This window comes from Micropterus dolomieu, linkage group LG17, assembly GCF_021292245.1.
Source record: "Micropterus dolomieu isolate WLL.071019.BEF.003 ecotype Adirondacks linkage group LG17, ASM2129224v1, whole genome shotgun sequence".
Lineage (NCBI taxonomy): Eukaryota > Metazoa > Chordata > Actinopteri > Centrarchiformes > Centrarchidae > Micropterus > Micropterus dolomieu.
The window spans coordinates 20,008,363-20,025,566 of NC_060166.1; the positions used below are offsets into that span (position 1 = coordinate 20,008,363).

At 38.1% G+C, this 17,204-nt stretch overlaps 2 protein-coding genes and 1 long non-coding RNA gene across 7 annotated transcripts in view; 1 reads left to right on the forward strand and 2 right to left on the reverse strand.

Moving 5' to 3' along the window:
• relt (RELT TNF receptor) overlaps nucleotides 1-6,786 on the forward strand; it is a 30,478-nt gene extending 23,692 nt beyond the window's left edge. The window contains exons 9-11 of the mRNA XM_046074885.1: nucleotides 2,621-3,004; nucleotides 4,054-4,182; nucleotides 4,704-6,786. Coding sequence (XP_045930841.1) covers nucleotides 2,621-3,004; nucleotides 4,054-4,182; nucleotides 4,704-4,707 — 517 coding nt within the window. The 3' untranslated portion in view covers nucleotides 4,708-6,786. The remainder of the gene's footprint in view (nucleotides 1-2,620; nucleotides 3,005-4,053; nucleotides 4,183-4,703) is intronic.
• Nucleotides 6,787-7,516: 730 nt separating this feature from the next.
• Nucleotides 7,517-17,204, reverse strand: part of p2ry2.1 (purinergic receptor P2Y2, tandem duplicate 1) — a 15,173-nt gene continuing 5,485 nt past the window's right edge. For 3 of the 5 annotated variants that reach the window (XM_046073127.1, XM_046073125.1, XM_046073128.1), the window contains exons 2-5: nucleotides 9,570-9,920; nucleotides 8,666-8,834; nucleotides 8,140-8,482; nucleotides 7,517-8,059 (exon numbers count right to left, since the gene is read on the reverse strand). In XM_046073127.1, the coding sequence (XP_045929083.1) occupies nucleotides 7,865-8,059; nucleotides 8,140-8,482; nucleotides 8,666-8,834; nucleotides 9,570-9,903 (1,041 nt within the window). In that variant the 5' untranslated portion in view covers nucleotides 9,904-9,920 and the 3' untranslated portion in view covers nucleotides 7,517-7,864. Of the gene's footprint in view, nucleotides 8,060-8,139; nucleotides 8,483-8,665; nucleotides 8,835-9,569; nucleotides 9,921-10,750; nucleotides 11,125-17,204 lie in introns of those variants that run through there. The other 2 variants (XM_046073126.1, XM_046073129.1) reach the window with 2 other exon arrangements.
• On the reverse strand, nucleotides 15,815-17,198 carry LOC123985535. Its single transcript, XR_006828698.1, has 2 exons — nucleotides 17,043-17,198; nucleotides 15,815-16,962 (listed from the first exon to the last, which is right to left on the reverse strand). It is a non-coding gene; the product is annotated as an uncharacterized LOC123985535 (long non-coding RNA).

The following is a 17,204-nucleotide window of genomic DNA, read 5'->3' on the forward strand; positions in this document are numbered from 1 at the left end:
ATATATATATATATATATATATATATATATATATATATATATATATATATAGGTATATATAGGTGTGTATATATATGACAGTGTGGAACCTATCCAGCCGTCTGTAATCCTAGAATGATCTCACTTTATCTGGAACTTTTCCTAGGGAAGCTGGCTTTTCCAAACAATCAACAATAAGCACAAAATCATTGACTCTCACTGTGGTCAAAATCGCTGATCGAGTCTCATCCAAATGTTTGTGTGTATACCTGTGTGTGTGTGTGTGTGTTTGTGTATCAGAAAATGCTGCTGCACTGGAAGAACTTCTGTTGGAGTACGAGAGCAAACAGATGGCCATCAGCAAAGGCTCATCAATCAAGTATGAATCCACACACACACACACACACACACACACACACACACACACACACACACACAAATTATCATATATTGTACTTTTGCTAAGTTACGCTGCTCAATACCAAGCTAAACAAGGAGGCAAGGAAATTTTGGAAAAGAGTAAGGCAGCAAAACATTTAGAGGGAGTCTCCTGTCAAGATGCTCTAATAAAAACAAATCTATGTTCTTGTGTGTGTGTGTGTGCGTGTGCGTGTCTGTGTGTGCGTGTGTGTGTGTGCGTGTGAAGCAGGCTATTCAGGCAGAGAGAGGGAGAGAAAACCTTCCCAAAAGTTACAGAAAGTTGCTCTTCAGAGATTTCTCTCGTCAGATAGTCGGAGCTTCATCAGAATCACATGCTTTATTTTATATTTAAATGATACATCGTTCATGTTTTTCTTCATGAGAAAACCTGGAGATTTAAAGATAATGGAACAATAATTTCCAATGTATCTGATTGACCACAATGATGTATTTTAAATCCTGCTGTCACTGAAATTAGAAATTATATATTGTTTTATATTTTAAAAAAACACAACATGAATTAGCAATCAGTCATTGTGTGTTGACAATTCACAAATAAAAGTAAGTAGCAACTTAGTTTACAATTTATTGATATATATATAAATTTCAAAATAATGTAGTATTAAAAAAAGACTTAAAACTTGTTTTGTCTCCTATCTCAAGAATCATATATATATAGATAGATAGATAGATAGATAGATAGATAGATAGATATAGTAGCACAAAAACATTAAAATCAGTGTCACTTGAATATGATTTATATCAACCGTATGCAAAAAATATGGAAAATAAGATGCTGGTGCTGTATTTTATAATAGGTTTTTATTTTTGGTTTGGATTAGAAATGTTCAATGTAAGCTGTGTTTTATAGGATTATAATTCCATGTTTCAATGATATATTGCCACCTGCTATTTCTTCTTTTTGTAAACTGTTCAAATCTCGTGCACACATCAGACCATGTTGGCTACATTTCCTCAGTGGATCTCTGGAGTGGTCTGACACTTGGCAGTGACTCATTCCTGCATGTCTGAAGTGAATGTCTCACACAATTGTAACCGCTGTCTCTTGAGTCATACGGCTTAAACACACTGTCTGTCACTAAGCTCATTGGTTGTGACATAGCTTGAAGTCACATGACTTTGGCACGGCCAAGTGTAGTTGTGCTTGGAACTTTGTTGTTGTAAGCTGTGGCCATTAAAATTGCTCAAGTAGTCTGAAGTGAATCTAACAAGTCCAGCAACTTGGGACTTTATACCATAGTCGAAACCACTGTATTTCGGCACTCAGCTCTCTATGCTATGCTTATCAGCACTGGCAGGAGCAGACATCATCTTTAAACTCCAAATGGCCTCTCTATTCTTTTGTAGCTGAACCGACCGAACTTCTCCCACACGATCACTTAAGTTTCTTTTTATCTCACAATATGATATGATGGTAATTGGATCCCAATGCACTCTGGTATCTACAATGGTGAGATGTGTCAGGGGCCTCTGGCATTGTGCCGCTGCTCAGTGGGCTGCTGTAACATGTGAGCTTTAGATTCGAGAACATTCTGACACACACACACACAAATTTCAGATCCTGTATGTGTGTGTGTGTGTGTGTGTGGTGAGAGGTTCCGGGGTTACTACAGATCACCCACTAGCCAGTATGACACCGGGACACACAGCTGCATTCATCTCTTTTGCTTTGCACAAAAGAACAATGGAAAGACAAAAACTAAAGAGCCCTGGTTGAACGTGTACAGAGTGTAACAATAAGAGATTTCAATTTCTTTTCCACACATATGTTCACACTGAACAAAGGCAGAGGTAAAGGCAATGTTTAGAGCTTTATGGCATTATGCTGTGTTATGTAGCAACCCAGACAAACTTTTAAACCATCTATAAGAAAGCAATGAGGAGCATAAGAGAGAGTATTGCAGTCTGCACTGACAAAACTGGCATTTTAGTGACAAAAATGTGATATATTTGGCTCTATATATACCAATATAAGGGAAAGGGTGTGTGTTAAGAAACCATGAGCAGATGATTGATATATTATATATATTGATTTTTATATTGAGAGGACAAAAATGTTGTCAGTTCAAGGTTTAAATTAAATAATTTATTTTGTTTTATTGATGTGGCAACCATATGTTCAGTTGAATTTGTAGGGAAACTAAATGTAATACATAAATGCCTCAAGTTGTAAAATGTAACTCCTCACTCTTCCTCCCAGGTTCCCCATGCTGTCTCCCCTGTCCCCATTACGCTCCCTCCCTCGGCTGTGCCCCCATCAGTCCCACCTCCACACCATCTCCGGCCTTTCCGGCCTGGCCCCCAAGCACGGCTACCGCTGCACCCGCTGCGCCCAGAGAAAATGGCCGGCTGTCCTCATACCTCCCCTGGAGTCCCTCAAAGATCCCCTGAAGCCCCCCCAAACACTCATCCTACCCTCACTGGACACATCCACCGACCAGCAGAAGAGGCCCCTGCTGGGGGGAGTGTTTTTCGACCCCCACCATACACAAGCTGCTGTGCCAAATAATGTACAGGAAAGAGTGGAAGGGAGTGAAGTGAAGGAGAAGAAGGAGGGAGAGCTGACAGTTTTGTCTGTGGGGAGGTGAGACACCTCCGCATTGTTTTATACCCAACACACAGCTAACATGATACATGAGGACATGCAATACAAATTACTTTTTCACAGTTTAATTTAAGAATAAGTGAAATCACTGGTGTCAAACTCTTCAAGTAGCAGTAAAGAATAGCTCAGTTAAAATATTCCAGTGGTGGAATGAAACTAGGAACGTTTACTTGACCATTCCTTAAGTGTAGTTTTGATGTACTTCTACTTTACTTTACTTTAGTATTTCCATCTTCTGCAACTTTGTACTCCTTCTCCACCACTTTTTAGAGAGAAATATTGTACTTTTTTACTCAACTACTACATTATTGAGAGATCTTACTTACTTTGTAGATTATGATTGAACATACAAACCATATGATCATTTTATAAAATATGATGAATTGTTGTAGATTAAAGAAAAGAACCCAGCAACATAACAATGTCCTCCACCAAGTTCAGTCAGTTATATCAATCCAGGATCAGTCATAATAATCCAATGTTATAATATACAATAATTTAACTCTGACAGAGGCCATACTGCTACAAAAGGAGTAGTTTACCTTTTATATTCTATGCACTTCTTGTCTGTTAGCACTTCCATGCTTTTACTTTTGAATGCAGAACTTTTGCTTGTAATGGTGTATGTTTACACTGTGGTATTGCTACTTTTACTTAATCTACTTATTTCACTTAAGGATCTAAATACACTTCCACTGCTGACACATTCACAGCTTTTTTACCACAGTTCAGTTAAATTACAGAAAGGTTGAAGGTAAAAAGTTCAAATTCAAGTTCTTTATTGTCTATGTATGTGCAGTGGCTACACGGTGAAATTCTTAGCTAGTTTCACCTCCAGATGTAGCAGTATACACATGAATCACTAGTTTCACCTCCAGATGTAGCTCTACAGTAGAATAACTTGGTTTTAAAAAGTAGCAGAAAAGATGATTAAACACAGTAGACACACTGTTGTAGTGCCAGTCAAAATACCATGATTGCCATGTTATCTGAGTAAATGTAATCACATCTCTTTGCTCGTTTGACAGATTTCAAGTTGCTCAGATCCCCGAGCAGAAGCCCGTCTCAGTGGAAACCAAGACATCATCCAAGGAGCAAAGGAACTCCCTGTTTGGAGGGAAATCTTTCTGCTCCTCTACATCATCTGGCGTCAGGAGGTACTACCAGCAACACGCAGTCACACACTTTCCTCCTCTTGCTCTCTTCTCGCATCCACTCCATCATAACTACTTGTGTAATCACCTCACTCCTTCCCCATTTCTTTCTTCCACACTGCACATTTGTTGACCAGTTAATGTGCCATGAAGTGTTTCAAGGTCATTAGCATGTCAGCTAGAACATTCTTCTGGCGAATTATGTAGTCTGTTTCAATGGGAAAGGCAATTATAGTATGATCAGTTTATCAGAGAAATGTCTCTAAAATGATTTGGGAAATGAGCATCCTCTCTTTCCAATTGTCTACTCAGACACATCTGCCAACACTCTCTGAATCAGCATCATTACAATAAGCATGTGGCCCTGCCTACTGTCAAAACAATCTGTTGGATTAACCATGTCCAGGCAATCATTTATGCTTCAAAATCAGGCCAAATGAGGAACAATGAGATAAATGTGCTTTGAAAAGCACATTCACGTCCTCATCCTGCTGCCTCCTTGACAGTTTGACCCTCTCTTTCAGGTGAAGAGACAGAGAGACGGTGTACGATAATGCTACCTCGCTGAAGATGACCTCATCATTCGCTGACCACTTGACAGCTGGCACGGAGGGGTTTCTGAACGACCGACACCGAGAAACCACGAGAACCACCTCCTGCTGGAAGAAGCTGTTTCTATTCACGCGATACGAGGAATAAAACTCTATTTATTATTAGATAAAAAACATATTGTGCTTCACAGATGTATCAGATGTACTATCATAGAAGTTCAAATCACAGCTGCTTCACAGCCCCAATCCAAAAAGAACAATGTTTTGTTGGATACACACAAGGGGCAGAGTGGAAAGAATAGCATTGTGAGAAAAAATTCTCAACACCTGACACTAGAAGGAAGAATGAGAGGAGGAAAACAGAGAAGAGAAGTTTGTATCATAAAAAAAAATGCACTCTTAGACCCTGTATTTGTGCTTCCATGTAAAAACAAAACAAAAAAACACGGTTGAAACACACACATACAGTTCATGTAAACAGACACATCTACACTATTGGTGAATAGTGTAGAGGATAAACCACTGTGGAATATATTACTGACATAAAGATAAAACTCAAATAGCAATGACACTGAGACAAACTCAAGTATGTACATTTAAAAAAGAGGAAAATGTCAAGCCAAGTGGTCTCCAATCAAGTGCCATATGATCTAAGGTTTTCATTACCAACAGATTGAGCAAATCTGGCTTGACTGAAATAAAAAACCTGTATGATTTTTGGGTCATGTGAGACTTGATTAAAGACTACAACAGCACTACAGTAAATATTATAAGGAAACACATGTTACAAAAATCAAATAACTTTTTGATGTTTTAAATAGTTTTTCTAAGTTTAGCAGTCTAGCTGCTCTTTGCAGGTGACTGGAGGCTTTAGACCTTGAAGATGTTGAATGTAGTCTTAACAGAAGGAGCTCATTGCACCCATGGAGTTCACTTGAACCTTGAGAGTTTATGAAACATTCATTCAGCAATAGACACCTATCTGCTGTCTGCTTTAATACATTTTTAACTTTTAAGATCCTTAGACTTGGTCCAAGTAAGTGATCAGGGGCCAAATGTCTTCCTAAGAGCTGGTCCCAATAAAGTATCAATTTTCTATATTTTTTTTTTGACACTGCACCCCAAACGCAGTTAGAGGCTACAATTATCATTTAGATCCTGGGGTGAAAAAGTAGATAGGTAGAGATCACATTTGTAGAATAGAACATGTAAATGAATGTACATATGTAAATATGGGCGGGTATAGAGAAACACACCAGACCTGGCTTTTATAATTTTAGCATGCAGTGTGTATGAGGTGAAAGACAACTGCACCAATGAGTGACATTTGTAGTCCATCAATCAAAAAATGGTCAACTCTGTCACACCATCGTGCATATAAGCTGAATTGCTGGTTAAAATCAACACGATATATATGTATGATTTCTATTGATTACTATTAGATTGCAACATTTCAGTGTTTTCCTTTTTTTTTTTGCAGAGCAAACTGTTACAGTTTTCCATTCTTTATTCATCACAAACTTTTTAAACCTAAAGTCCTACACACACATGCACACGTGCGCACATACAGTATCTGCATAACTGCGAGAGACCACTCTCGCATGAATACACACACAGGCATTTTTTGTTGGTTTGTTTAATTAAATAAACCAACCAGTGGCTGCAGAGGATTAGAGGTTGACGTGCCCCAAAGTCATGCAGCTCAGCTGGCTTTGGTTTACATCCTCATGGGTTTTTAAAGAGTGTATTATAATCATAAAGGTTTTTTAGCTACTCATTTTCATATTTTCTAAATGCGTTATTACGAGGAATATGACAACATGTCTGGAGGACTGGATATCTATTGGTTGCGGCAGTCACATGTTTGCATTTGATCTGTTTTTATAACTATTCTCACTATTAGATTTATTATTACATGTTTTCAAGCTGAAGTGTTGCTGGGAGGAAGGAAGGATAAAAAAAAACATCTCATCGAGTTTGTTAGATTGCATTTATAATATTACATTTTTCTGTCTGATGTTTTTACTCTTGAAATAAAGAAGAGGTGTATTTTAAATGCTGCCTTATTTGCTGTTCTTCCTTGGTAATGTGGCTGTTTAGTGTGTGTGTGTGTGTGTGTGTGTGTGTGAGAGAGAGAGAGAGAAAGAGAGAGAGAGAGAGAGACATTCTGATCAGCTGTAGAAAGTTAACTATTGTATTGAGACTCCTGAAGAGTCATTATTTATTTGTTAGGCAGTACAACCACCTAGTGGCAGTCTAGTGTTAGTTAGAAATAAGTACCACTCATCACATGTGTAAGCAATACCAATGAAATTACCAACTGGCTCAACTACACTGCAACTAAGGTTACTCCACAAATTACAGTTCATACTTTCCAAACTCATAACCAACAGGCTGACAACTTCTCTGGTTTTAAATACCCTGCTCAGAAGCTGTTTGGTGCTAATAATCAGAGACTTACTAAGTAAGAATAAATTAAAAAACTAGGATGAACTATAGTCCTGCTTTCCTGTTAAAAGATATTGCAGAGTGATAATGAGACTCATTCTAAAGCCATTAACCAAGAATTATTTAATTATCTATTTGATACAAATTATGGCATTTAGATTAAACAAATGTCATAAGGTACAAATAAAAAAAAATATCACCACAACTGTTCACAACTGATCTGTCATATTTTGTGACACAAAGTGACACACACACACACACACACACACACACACATGCCCTACTCCACTGCCATCTTTGTCTTAAACGTTAATCAGAGAAAGCAGAGCTGAGGTGTGTTTGTTTTTATTTATTTATTTTTTTTCACATCTGGTCAAATCTTATCACGTAACTTCTACTGGTTAATGATAGAAATCTGAATGCAGTGTGATCAACAGAACTTTGCAAAACAAAGTCCTTACATTATACATACATTATGCAAAGACTTGGCAATCGAGTAGGATTGTCAAAATGTTGATCTGGTTTTAATTTCAAATTTGATTCTTCATTAGGAGATTTCAACCGTGAGAAGTCTGAACTGGCGGACATTTAAGATTGAAAAGTGCACAGGTATGGGGTCTCACATCTACCAGAGGAGGAATAAAGTACAGTTCTTGTCCCCTAAACCTTTAGCATTTTTTATTGGATCAGAGTTGAGTAGTCAAACGTTGGCTCACACTTGTTGGTTTCGATGAAGGCAATGTGCTCTTCTTGGTGAGGTTACTGCGGGCGTCACGCCCAGCCAGGAAGTAAAGGATGGGGTCCAGACAGCTGTTAGCGCTGGCCAAAGGTCGGGTCACCTTGTAGGCTACACTGGAGGCCTCCAGCAAATTACAGCTGATCTGATGAACATGTAGAAATGTGATACACTGAGCTTTTAAAGTCATTATTAAGAAAAGAAAAAAAAAGCATTCGTCCTCACCTGGGCTGGATTTGCCTGCCTTAGGTATCTAAAAACATAGTAAAGACTCCTGGTGAGGTGGAAAGGGAGGAAGCAGAGCATGAACGCTGCCAACACAATGATGATCATCTTCACTGATTTCTGCTTGGAACGGTGGGCGTTCGGGCCCCCACTCTCGCCCTCGGCTCCTCCTTCAGACCCCCAGCCAGGCTCTAGAAGCTTCCTCACTATGAGGCCATTGCACACCATCACCACCAGGAAGGGCAGGACAAACATGAGAACTGACACTATTGAACTGTACACCAAGAAGTCATCAAAAAGCTCTGGGCTGGTGGTGTCGTAGCAGACCAGCGTGCCCTGATTCCTGGGAAAGGAAAGACCTGATTAGAACAGTTTAGTATTATTACATGGTACTGCAGCCTTGTTGGTGTTCCACAAAAATCAATAGTCCACACTTAAACCCATTCAGTACAATGAAGAGGGACACTAGTGAAGTAAGAGGTGGAGGAAGGGGAAAAGAGAGAAGGACAACACAAATTTAAATCACTTAGTTCTTGAGAAGTAGAGAATAGGTCCTTGGCAGAATAAAACGGTGGCCCACACTGCCACAGATACCAGCCTGGCCCGACGAGCGCTGACCCAGGAGAGGGAGTGGACTGGATAGCAGATGCCAATGAAGCGATGCAGACTGATACAGCACAGGAACAGAATGGAACCTGCGGGAGTGATTGATATTCAAAATGCTCTTTTTCACACTGTAGTGAGTCTTACTTAATCTATGATATCAGTATGTATTTTTTTAGCATATTGTCTTCATGATGTGGTATGTATTGCATTTGTCTCAAGTCAGATCATACTGTATTACATCACATTGTATTGTATTATATATATCAAATTGTCTATCTGTTGGATTTTAATTGTTTTTAAGTTGTAGGTCTGGAACTGATGTAATTAAATTTTCGATGACACTGAGTCAGTTAAAATATTTCTCTTTTTTATATATTCTTGTATGATATCCTGCCACAGGAGTATGTCATTTTTGTATTTTAATGTATCATATCACATTGTATTGTTTTGTACTGTATTGTACAGTATCATAGCCTATCGTATCGTAGCTTATAGTGTGTCGTGTCATGATCTTACCATAGCACATTCTATGGTAGCTTAGTGTAAGGTACCATAGCCCTGTGTAGCATATTGCACCATATCTTATATACAAGGACACATTATATTAGATAATAATAATCTAACATATCATACTATATGATATCATATTATTACAGTGTGTATTATATCATTTTGTATTATATTGTATATTGGATAGCTTGTATCAAATATTGTACAATATATTTTGTTGTATCATACTGTATTGTCATGTGTTATACCATATTGCCATACTGTACCATATCATATATCAAACTATACTGATCTGAACCACGCCAGAACTGTACCATATAAGTTGGCATAAAACAGGAAGCGTATGAGCTTGCAGATCGGTTCACTGAAGGGCCAGTCGTTCTCGTCTGCGTAGTAATAGATGAGGAAGGGCAGAGTGAAGATGTAGAGTGTGTCGCACATGGTCAGATTGAACATGTAGATAGTGGAGGGCTTCCAGCGCTTAGTGCGGAACACAATCACATACAGCGCTGTGGCGTTCAGCGCCAGGCCAATTACAAAGACGAAGGCATAGCTGACAGGAAGGAGAATATATTTAAATTCTTCTTTAAGTTTACAGTAGAAGGCACTGACATTGGCTAGGTTGGTACTGTTGTCAAAGGTGGCCATCTTGATTGTGAGAACACCTGAGTACAAGATAAGTACAAAGGAATAGATTAGTAACATGCTGCATTTGAACCTAAAAGCATTTTACTAACTTACCAAGTGAAACTGTGAAGTTATCACACACACAGAAATAGAGCAGATTACATTTTACGATGCCCCAAGTCATTCATTTTCAGCAAGCATAAAGCAAGCATAATCGAGCAGCCCATTGTGATTTGGCAATCAAATTTACACAGTTTGTAGCTTGAGTCATCCCATTTTAGCGTCATTGTGCGTTTCACAAAAAGTAAATCCTTTTGAGGCTGACTTTCTTTAATCACCTTGCTGATTGGGTGGCTGAGTACATAAGAGAAAAATTATGAGCGATAGAGAGAAGATGATACTTTAATGGTGGTGTTCAAATTAAACCTGGCAGAATAAATGAGTGTGGGATTATCTGTGCACATATGGAAAGTTGTGGGTTCTATGGCTGCAATATAAGTTACGGTACAACTGTACAGTATGTGTATGTAACAAAATGTACTGTTCACCTGGCCCAATAGGTGAGACCTTGACACCTTGTCTCAGTAGATTACTGAAATACCTATCAGTCTAACCTCATTGCCTCTCCATTCTCCTCTTTCCAAAAGAAAAAAAAACTAATGGTTTTAACACATCTCAGCTGCAGAGGATCCAGACAAAGATTCACACAGACTTGCATGGCAACAGCGTTTTACAAAACTTTTAGTGCAGCTGTGTTCTCAAGCAGAAAAACAGCACTCATTCTGGCACTTTGCATGTCAAGGTTTTCCAAAACCTTGTGTCTGTGAGAGGGAGAGACAGAGGAATAACTTTGTAACTCAAACCATACCTTGTTTTGAAACCTTTCTTTCTGCTGTGCTCACTGGAATGCATGCTACATTGTCGTCTCACTTAGCGTCAGTCCATTTTTCTCTTCCTCTACAAATCTGTCTGTTTATCTGACAAACTCAGTGTCAAACCAAACTCTTGTGACGCCATGTGGAGCCTCAAAAACTCACATACAACGAAAACAGTAGATGCCAGACTTTTGTCAGTTACAGTGATGAGTTTTTCTGATATTATTTTCTCTTTATACGGCATCCAAGCAGCAAAGCTGTTTGTGCCCTATTGTTTTTGTTCTCATTCTTCTTCTTCTGTCTTTCTTCTTTTTCTCTGCTAAAAGTGTTTGGGCAGCAAAAACTGCTGGACGAAAACTCACCAAAATTGTCAGGTGGGTTGCAAATTTCAACCACTACTACTTAAAAAAATGGCACTCACAGACCTCATGGTGGCCCTATAATCAACTTTACAGTTTTGCAATTATCTCGAAAACAGCTTTAGTTTAGAGTCAAACTTCTATCATTATTTTAATCTCTGGATTCATCTGCATTTTGCTGCAATAGTCTTCTGCTCTAAAAACTTCAAATTATACAACTTTTTATCACTTTTCTCTAAAACCTATTTTTGCGGACTCGCTGATCAAATATTATCAAAAGAATTTTGATATGTCAATCTTTTTTTTTTTTCATAAATTTGTACTTTTGTGTCTTTATGTACAATTTCACATAAATGCCCATAAATCAAAATTGGCTTAAGCTATTGTAACCAAACTTGACGCCTCTGTTCAGATGCTCGGTTGCTTCGTTGCAATATTATGATATTCTTCCACTAGGGGGCACTACACTTGCAAATGATTTATACCTCTAATTAGCTGAATGGATTCATACAAAATTCGGTTTGTACGATATAGGGTCTACTCAGTTGATGTATAAAATTTGGTAATGATTGCTCAAAGCGGGCGTGGCTTATTACAAGAAATGTAAATTTTTAGACATTTCTCATTCCAAACTTCAAAAAATCTAAGAAAATCAGGCATATATCCCAGAGCGCTGAATTTATTTCAGCACATCCACTGACATCACTAACATTTGTCTCACTGCAACCTATGGCAAATTCAGAAGTCAGTCACTCTATATTTTTCTGAATATGCTAATTAAATTAACATCTATAGCTCCACAAGTCTTTCTTCAAACGCTACCAAAATCGACATAGACATTCTCTAGATGACCCATATCAAGTTTTTAGATCGGTCAAAGGGTGAGTTTGCAGGGATATTCAATATCTTGCCATAACTCACAGTATGCACAACATTTTCTTTTTTACTCAGTTTTGGATAGATGCCGTCAAAATAATTGACAACACACCGAAAACCAGCAGAATAATATGTGATTTTTTTCAGAATTTTCTTACCAGCATCTTGACTGTTGTAAACGTTTCAAGTTTAAACTGACAAAAATATCCGGTTCTGGCACATGTGATGTTACTGCCTCAACTTGTGAAAAGGTGTGTGGAAACAATCGCTCACCAGTAGCTCAGTCTTAAGTCACCTACTCTGGAGATCTGAAGGTTCAAATCCCCAGGTGGCTGAGTCAGACTTGCTGACAATGGAGGTGTTCAGTTCATAGTGAGTCTAAGTTCTCCGTTTTATTTGGAACCTATGACACTTTCTTCTTATTTTACTCTGCCAAAAGTGTTTGCTACTTAAACTTTAAAACCTTGAAACACAAAATGTTGCAGGTGGGTTGAACATTTCACCCATTAGTCAGGTAGGCTACATATAATGCTGTAAAAATCAAGTTTGCGTTATCGCAAATATCTCAAAGACTAAATTATTTCATTACTTTAATCTCTTAACTTGCTTGGATCCCGATCAAAATCAATGCCTCTTGCTCCATCTGTATCCTTTCCTCTCTTATTTTTTTTCTCTTCAAAACAGCTGCAAGTTGAATTTTACAGATAACAGACCCGAGAACGAGCGACCCCTCTTGTAGTCCCCCAAATTCTTCTGTGTGCATGCTAGATCAGCTCACTATTCAGCAATAAAATAATGTGCGCTTGTTAAATTGGATGTAACAATAATCCACATTGTATCCCAAGAAATATACTAAAAAGCCCCCCTTCAAAACACATGAAATTACTCACACTGTATGAACGCTATCGCCTTTCAGAGACTGTCCTGCGTTGACCTGTGCAATGTCTGCTCATTCTCAGGTGGGACTCTGAGTGTGTTGTTAATGGCTGAATGCCTACCTAAGATACCTGAGTGGGAGACAAACCTGTGAAAGAAGGTGTGTGCCGCTCTGACAAGCTGTAGCCTGTACACGGTGGAGAGCCTGAGGCTCAGATATTATGTTAAATGGACGATGTCTAAGACAAGACTTTCCCCACCTTAGACTGTAAGAATATTCAGTTTGTTAATTCAGAAAGACATTATTTAAATGTTTTTAAAGTAGAAACAATCCTATTGTAATCCCATGATCATAACTATGATAAGTATAGGAGTAGATAATTATCAATTACTTTTTCTTGTTCTTTGTAACCTAGCTTTTTATAGGGAATGGGAAGTAGGACAAGGTCTTTGCACAGTAAGCTATAGTTCTTAACACCAATTCAAAGACAAACATCCTTTTGAAGACAGGTAAATCAAACACACAGCTATTAGCGTAAAGATTTTGTAAGCAAGGAATATTAGAAATCTCCTGGCATGCAATCAAAAATATATGGTCCTGTATATCCTTACTAAAATACAGTGGGTCTGACAGCCATACAGACAAACAACAAGAATTTTAAAACTCTGGTGTACAAAGAATATATTGTTTGTGACTTTTTACATTTTACATTTACAGAACTTGTAAATGAATGTAAATGGATGGGTATAGAGAAACACACTATACCTGGCTTTTATAATTTTAGCTGTTGTCTGTGTGTGTGTGTGTGTGTGTGTGTGTGAGAGAGAGAGAGAGAGAGAGAGATGTTCTGATCAACTGTAGAAAGTCAACTATTGAATTAAGACTCATAAAGACTCACCAGTAGCCTGTCTAGTTGGGCAGTACAACCCCCTATACTGGCAGTCTAGTGCAATACCAATGAAATTACCCAGTAAGGTTACTAAGGTTACTCTTTCCATAAATTACAGTTCATACTTTCCAACCTCTGGTAACTACCAGCTATTTGCCCCTATTTACAGAAAAAAAACCTAAAATAATAACCAAAATGAATCAGAAACTACTCCTCAACCATTATGCCTAGATGCATAATTCTGGTCTCCTTTGATGGGTCAGAAGAATATGAATCAACTGTAAATGATTTTATTTTGCTATTAAAGAGTAAATGGAGATGCAATCAAGGAAAACATGATATTTTCATCCTCGCCTGGTATAAAATCTGTATTATAATAGCAATATCGCCATCAAAACCATCATCCAACTCATAGTAATACAACAGAATATTTTCTAATACACCTGGAATACAACTGTAACTGTAAATTTGATGAAAATAAACTAATAGCCTATACAACAGTTATTGCACAATTTTTCAAAAATATACCAGGCGAATGTTCATGTTTTGGCCATATTTACTGTTTATAATTTCACTGGTATTGAGCGTTTTCTTCAAAACACTATTTCTGTCCATACAAGCATGTTCCAAATAACATAAAGCTTCCAAAACATTGAAATATTGATAAAAACAGTGAAAATTCATCAACATTCCTATGACCAAATGAACTCCCAAGCTTTACAGGCCCATAACTTGGGAGCAGATTTGACAAACCTACTCAAAAAGTATAAAAGTACTTGGGTAATAAACTACACAAAGTACAAGTTACTTTGTGTTTTAATATTGCGTAGTGTGCAGGCCAAATATCTTTTTTTGGAATAATAGCTGAATCTTTCATCTGCTGTGTGTCAGTTAATTATTTCAAGGGAATGTACTTTGCTGTTTGATTATCTCATATTTATTTAAATTTAATACAATTATTTTACTTTTTTAAATTTACATTAAGGTCTCAATAAGATCACTTTAAAATATCACGCAATGCTTGCTGCAGCCTGCTGTTGTTGCCTGTATCTTTTATTATGGATATGTAACCAGCCAAACCACTAGCTCTGTCATGCAGGGCGCTGCATAGGATCAGCCTTCTCCAATAGCACAGGTAGCCAATACTTATCTGATGATTCCTAAAGTATCTATTAACAATGTTGGAGCTGTAATAAGTTTATTCACATTAAGTCATTAATTTATAGTAAATTAAGATGATTTGAATTCATATTATTCTTTCTGTTGAAATTTTGAGATCATGAAATTTAGACTGTTGATTTTTGATTTTGGAAACTTTTGAAACAACTGTTAACGAATGTTGGTAAAAATGATTACCTTGACTCCTCCTCACTAGGTCATTTCACAGTTATAATGACAGCTTGGGAAGTTCCTTTGTTTGAGTGAGAGAGGAGGACTGAAACCGATAAATAAACCGGTAAATAGTTTTGTAGCGGCTGCCGCCACCGCTGAGTGTACATAGCAGAAACTCTGAATATCCAAAATGGCGCCTGGAATTATTTTTGTCAACAACTGAGCTATTAACAACAAAAACAGCAAAAGTAAGTCAGCAGTTGTAACTGTATATATATATTGGTGCGTTTGTTGTTATTGTTATCTGGCTATGATAATGACATGAGTTACACAGCTGATCATAGCTGGAGCTGAGCATTCTTTAGAGTGGTCGGACTGCGGTGTAGGATGAGAAGAGAGATATCTAGAAGGCAACAACTGGAGGCATGGACAGTGTTCACAGAGCAATTTAAGTTGTGACATAAGCTCTTTTAGATGCTTGGCTTTTGATGTGTATGTGGTATGGATAATAAATGGTTTGTTAGATTCTAGATGAGCCTTCTAGCTTCACGGAGGTGTGTATCATCGATAGGGTGACAAAATACTAGGATCACACACGGATTTCTCATTTGCATTTTGCACAAAAATCAATCTACTGGGTAAGTCAGGAACAACGCCAAATATCTTACAACAAATGTCATAAGGTACATGAAACAAATTTTAAAAATGTATCACCACAACTGTCTCAAAATCTATACATATTTATTACGATGTCATTTTAAGTTCCTTCATATTTTGTGATACAAAGTGACACACACACACACCCTACTCCACTGCCATCTTTGTCTTAAACGTTAATCAGAGAAAGCAGAGCTGAGGAAAACCCACTTGTGCCAATTAAAACTTCAGGTGCAGCTGTTGTCCAGTAGAATCATTTACAAAAACCACAGTTGTGGAGCACCATGTAGTTTAGTTATATCGATACGTTATAGCTTTTCAAATATAACAAAAAAATATGAACTCAAGAACTCCTTTAAAGGCATTCACTACGTAATTTCGATATTTATTTTACATCTGGTCAAATCTGATCATTTCTATTAGTTAATGATAGAAGAAGAAGAAGATACTTTTATTGTCACGTACACATTGCGAAATTCATTCTCTGCCCTTTAACCCATCCCTCAATGGAGCAGTGGGCAGCCGCTGTGCAGCGCCCGGGGACCAACTCCAGGCTTTTATCAGTGCCTGGTCAATTGCACTGACTGAAGAACTAACATGTTTTGATGGTGGGGGAAATCGGAGCACACCCACGCAGGGAGAACATGCAAACTCCACACAGAAAGGTCAGGACGACCAGGGTTGGAACCCACGACCTTCTTGCTATGAGGCCACAGTGCTATCCACTGGATCACTGTGCCGCCCAAAATCTGAATGCAGTGTGATCAACTGAACTTTGCAAAACTAAGTACTTAAATTATACATATATTATACAAAGACTTGGTAATCGAGTAGGATTTTCAAAATGTTGATCTGGTTTTAATTTCAAATTTGATTCTTCATTAGGAGATTTCAACCGTGAGAAGTCTGAACTGGCGGACATTTAAGATTGAAAAGTGCACAGGTATGGGGTCTCACATCTACCAGAGGAGGAATAAAGTACAGTTCTTGTCCCCTAAACCTTTAGCATTTTTTATTGGATCAGAGTTGAGTAGTCAAACGTTGGCTCACACTTGTTGGTTTCGATGAAGGCAATGTGCTCTTCTTGGTGAGGTTACTGCGGGCGTCACGCCCAGCCAGGAAGTAAAGGATGGGGTCCAGACAGCTGTTAGCGCTGGCCAAAGGTCGGGTCACCTTGTAGGCTACACTGGAGGCCTCCAGCAAATTACAGCTGATCTGATGAACATGTAGAAATGTGATACACTGAGCTTTTAAAGTCATTATTAAGAAAAGAAAAAAAAAGCATTCGTCCTCACCTGGGCTGGATTTGCCTGCCTTAGGTATCTAAAAACATAGTAAAGACTCCTGGTGAGGTGGAAAGGGAGGAAGCAGAGCATGAACGCTGCCAACACAATGATGATCATCTTCACTGATTTCTGCTTGGAACGGTGGGCGTTCGGGCCCCCACTCTCGCCCTC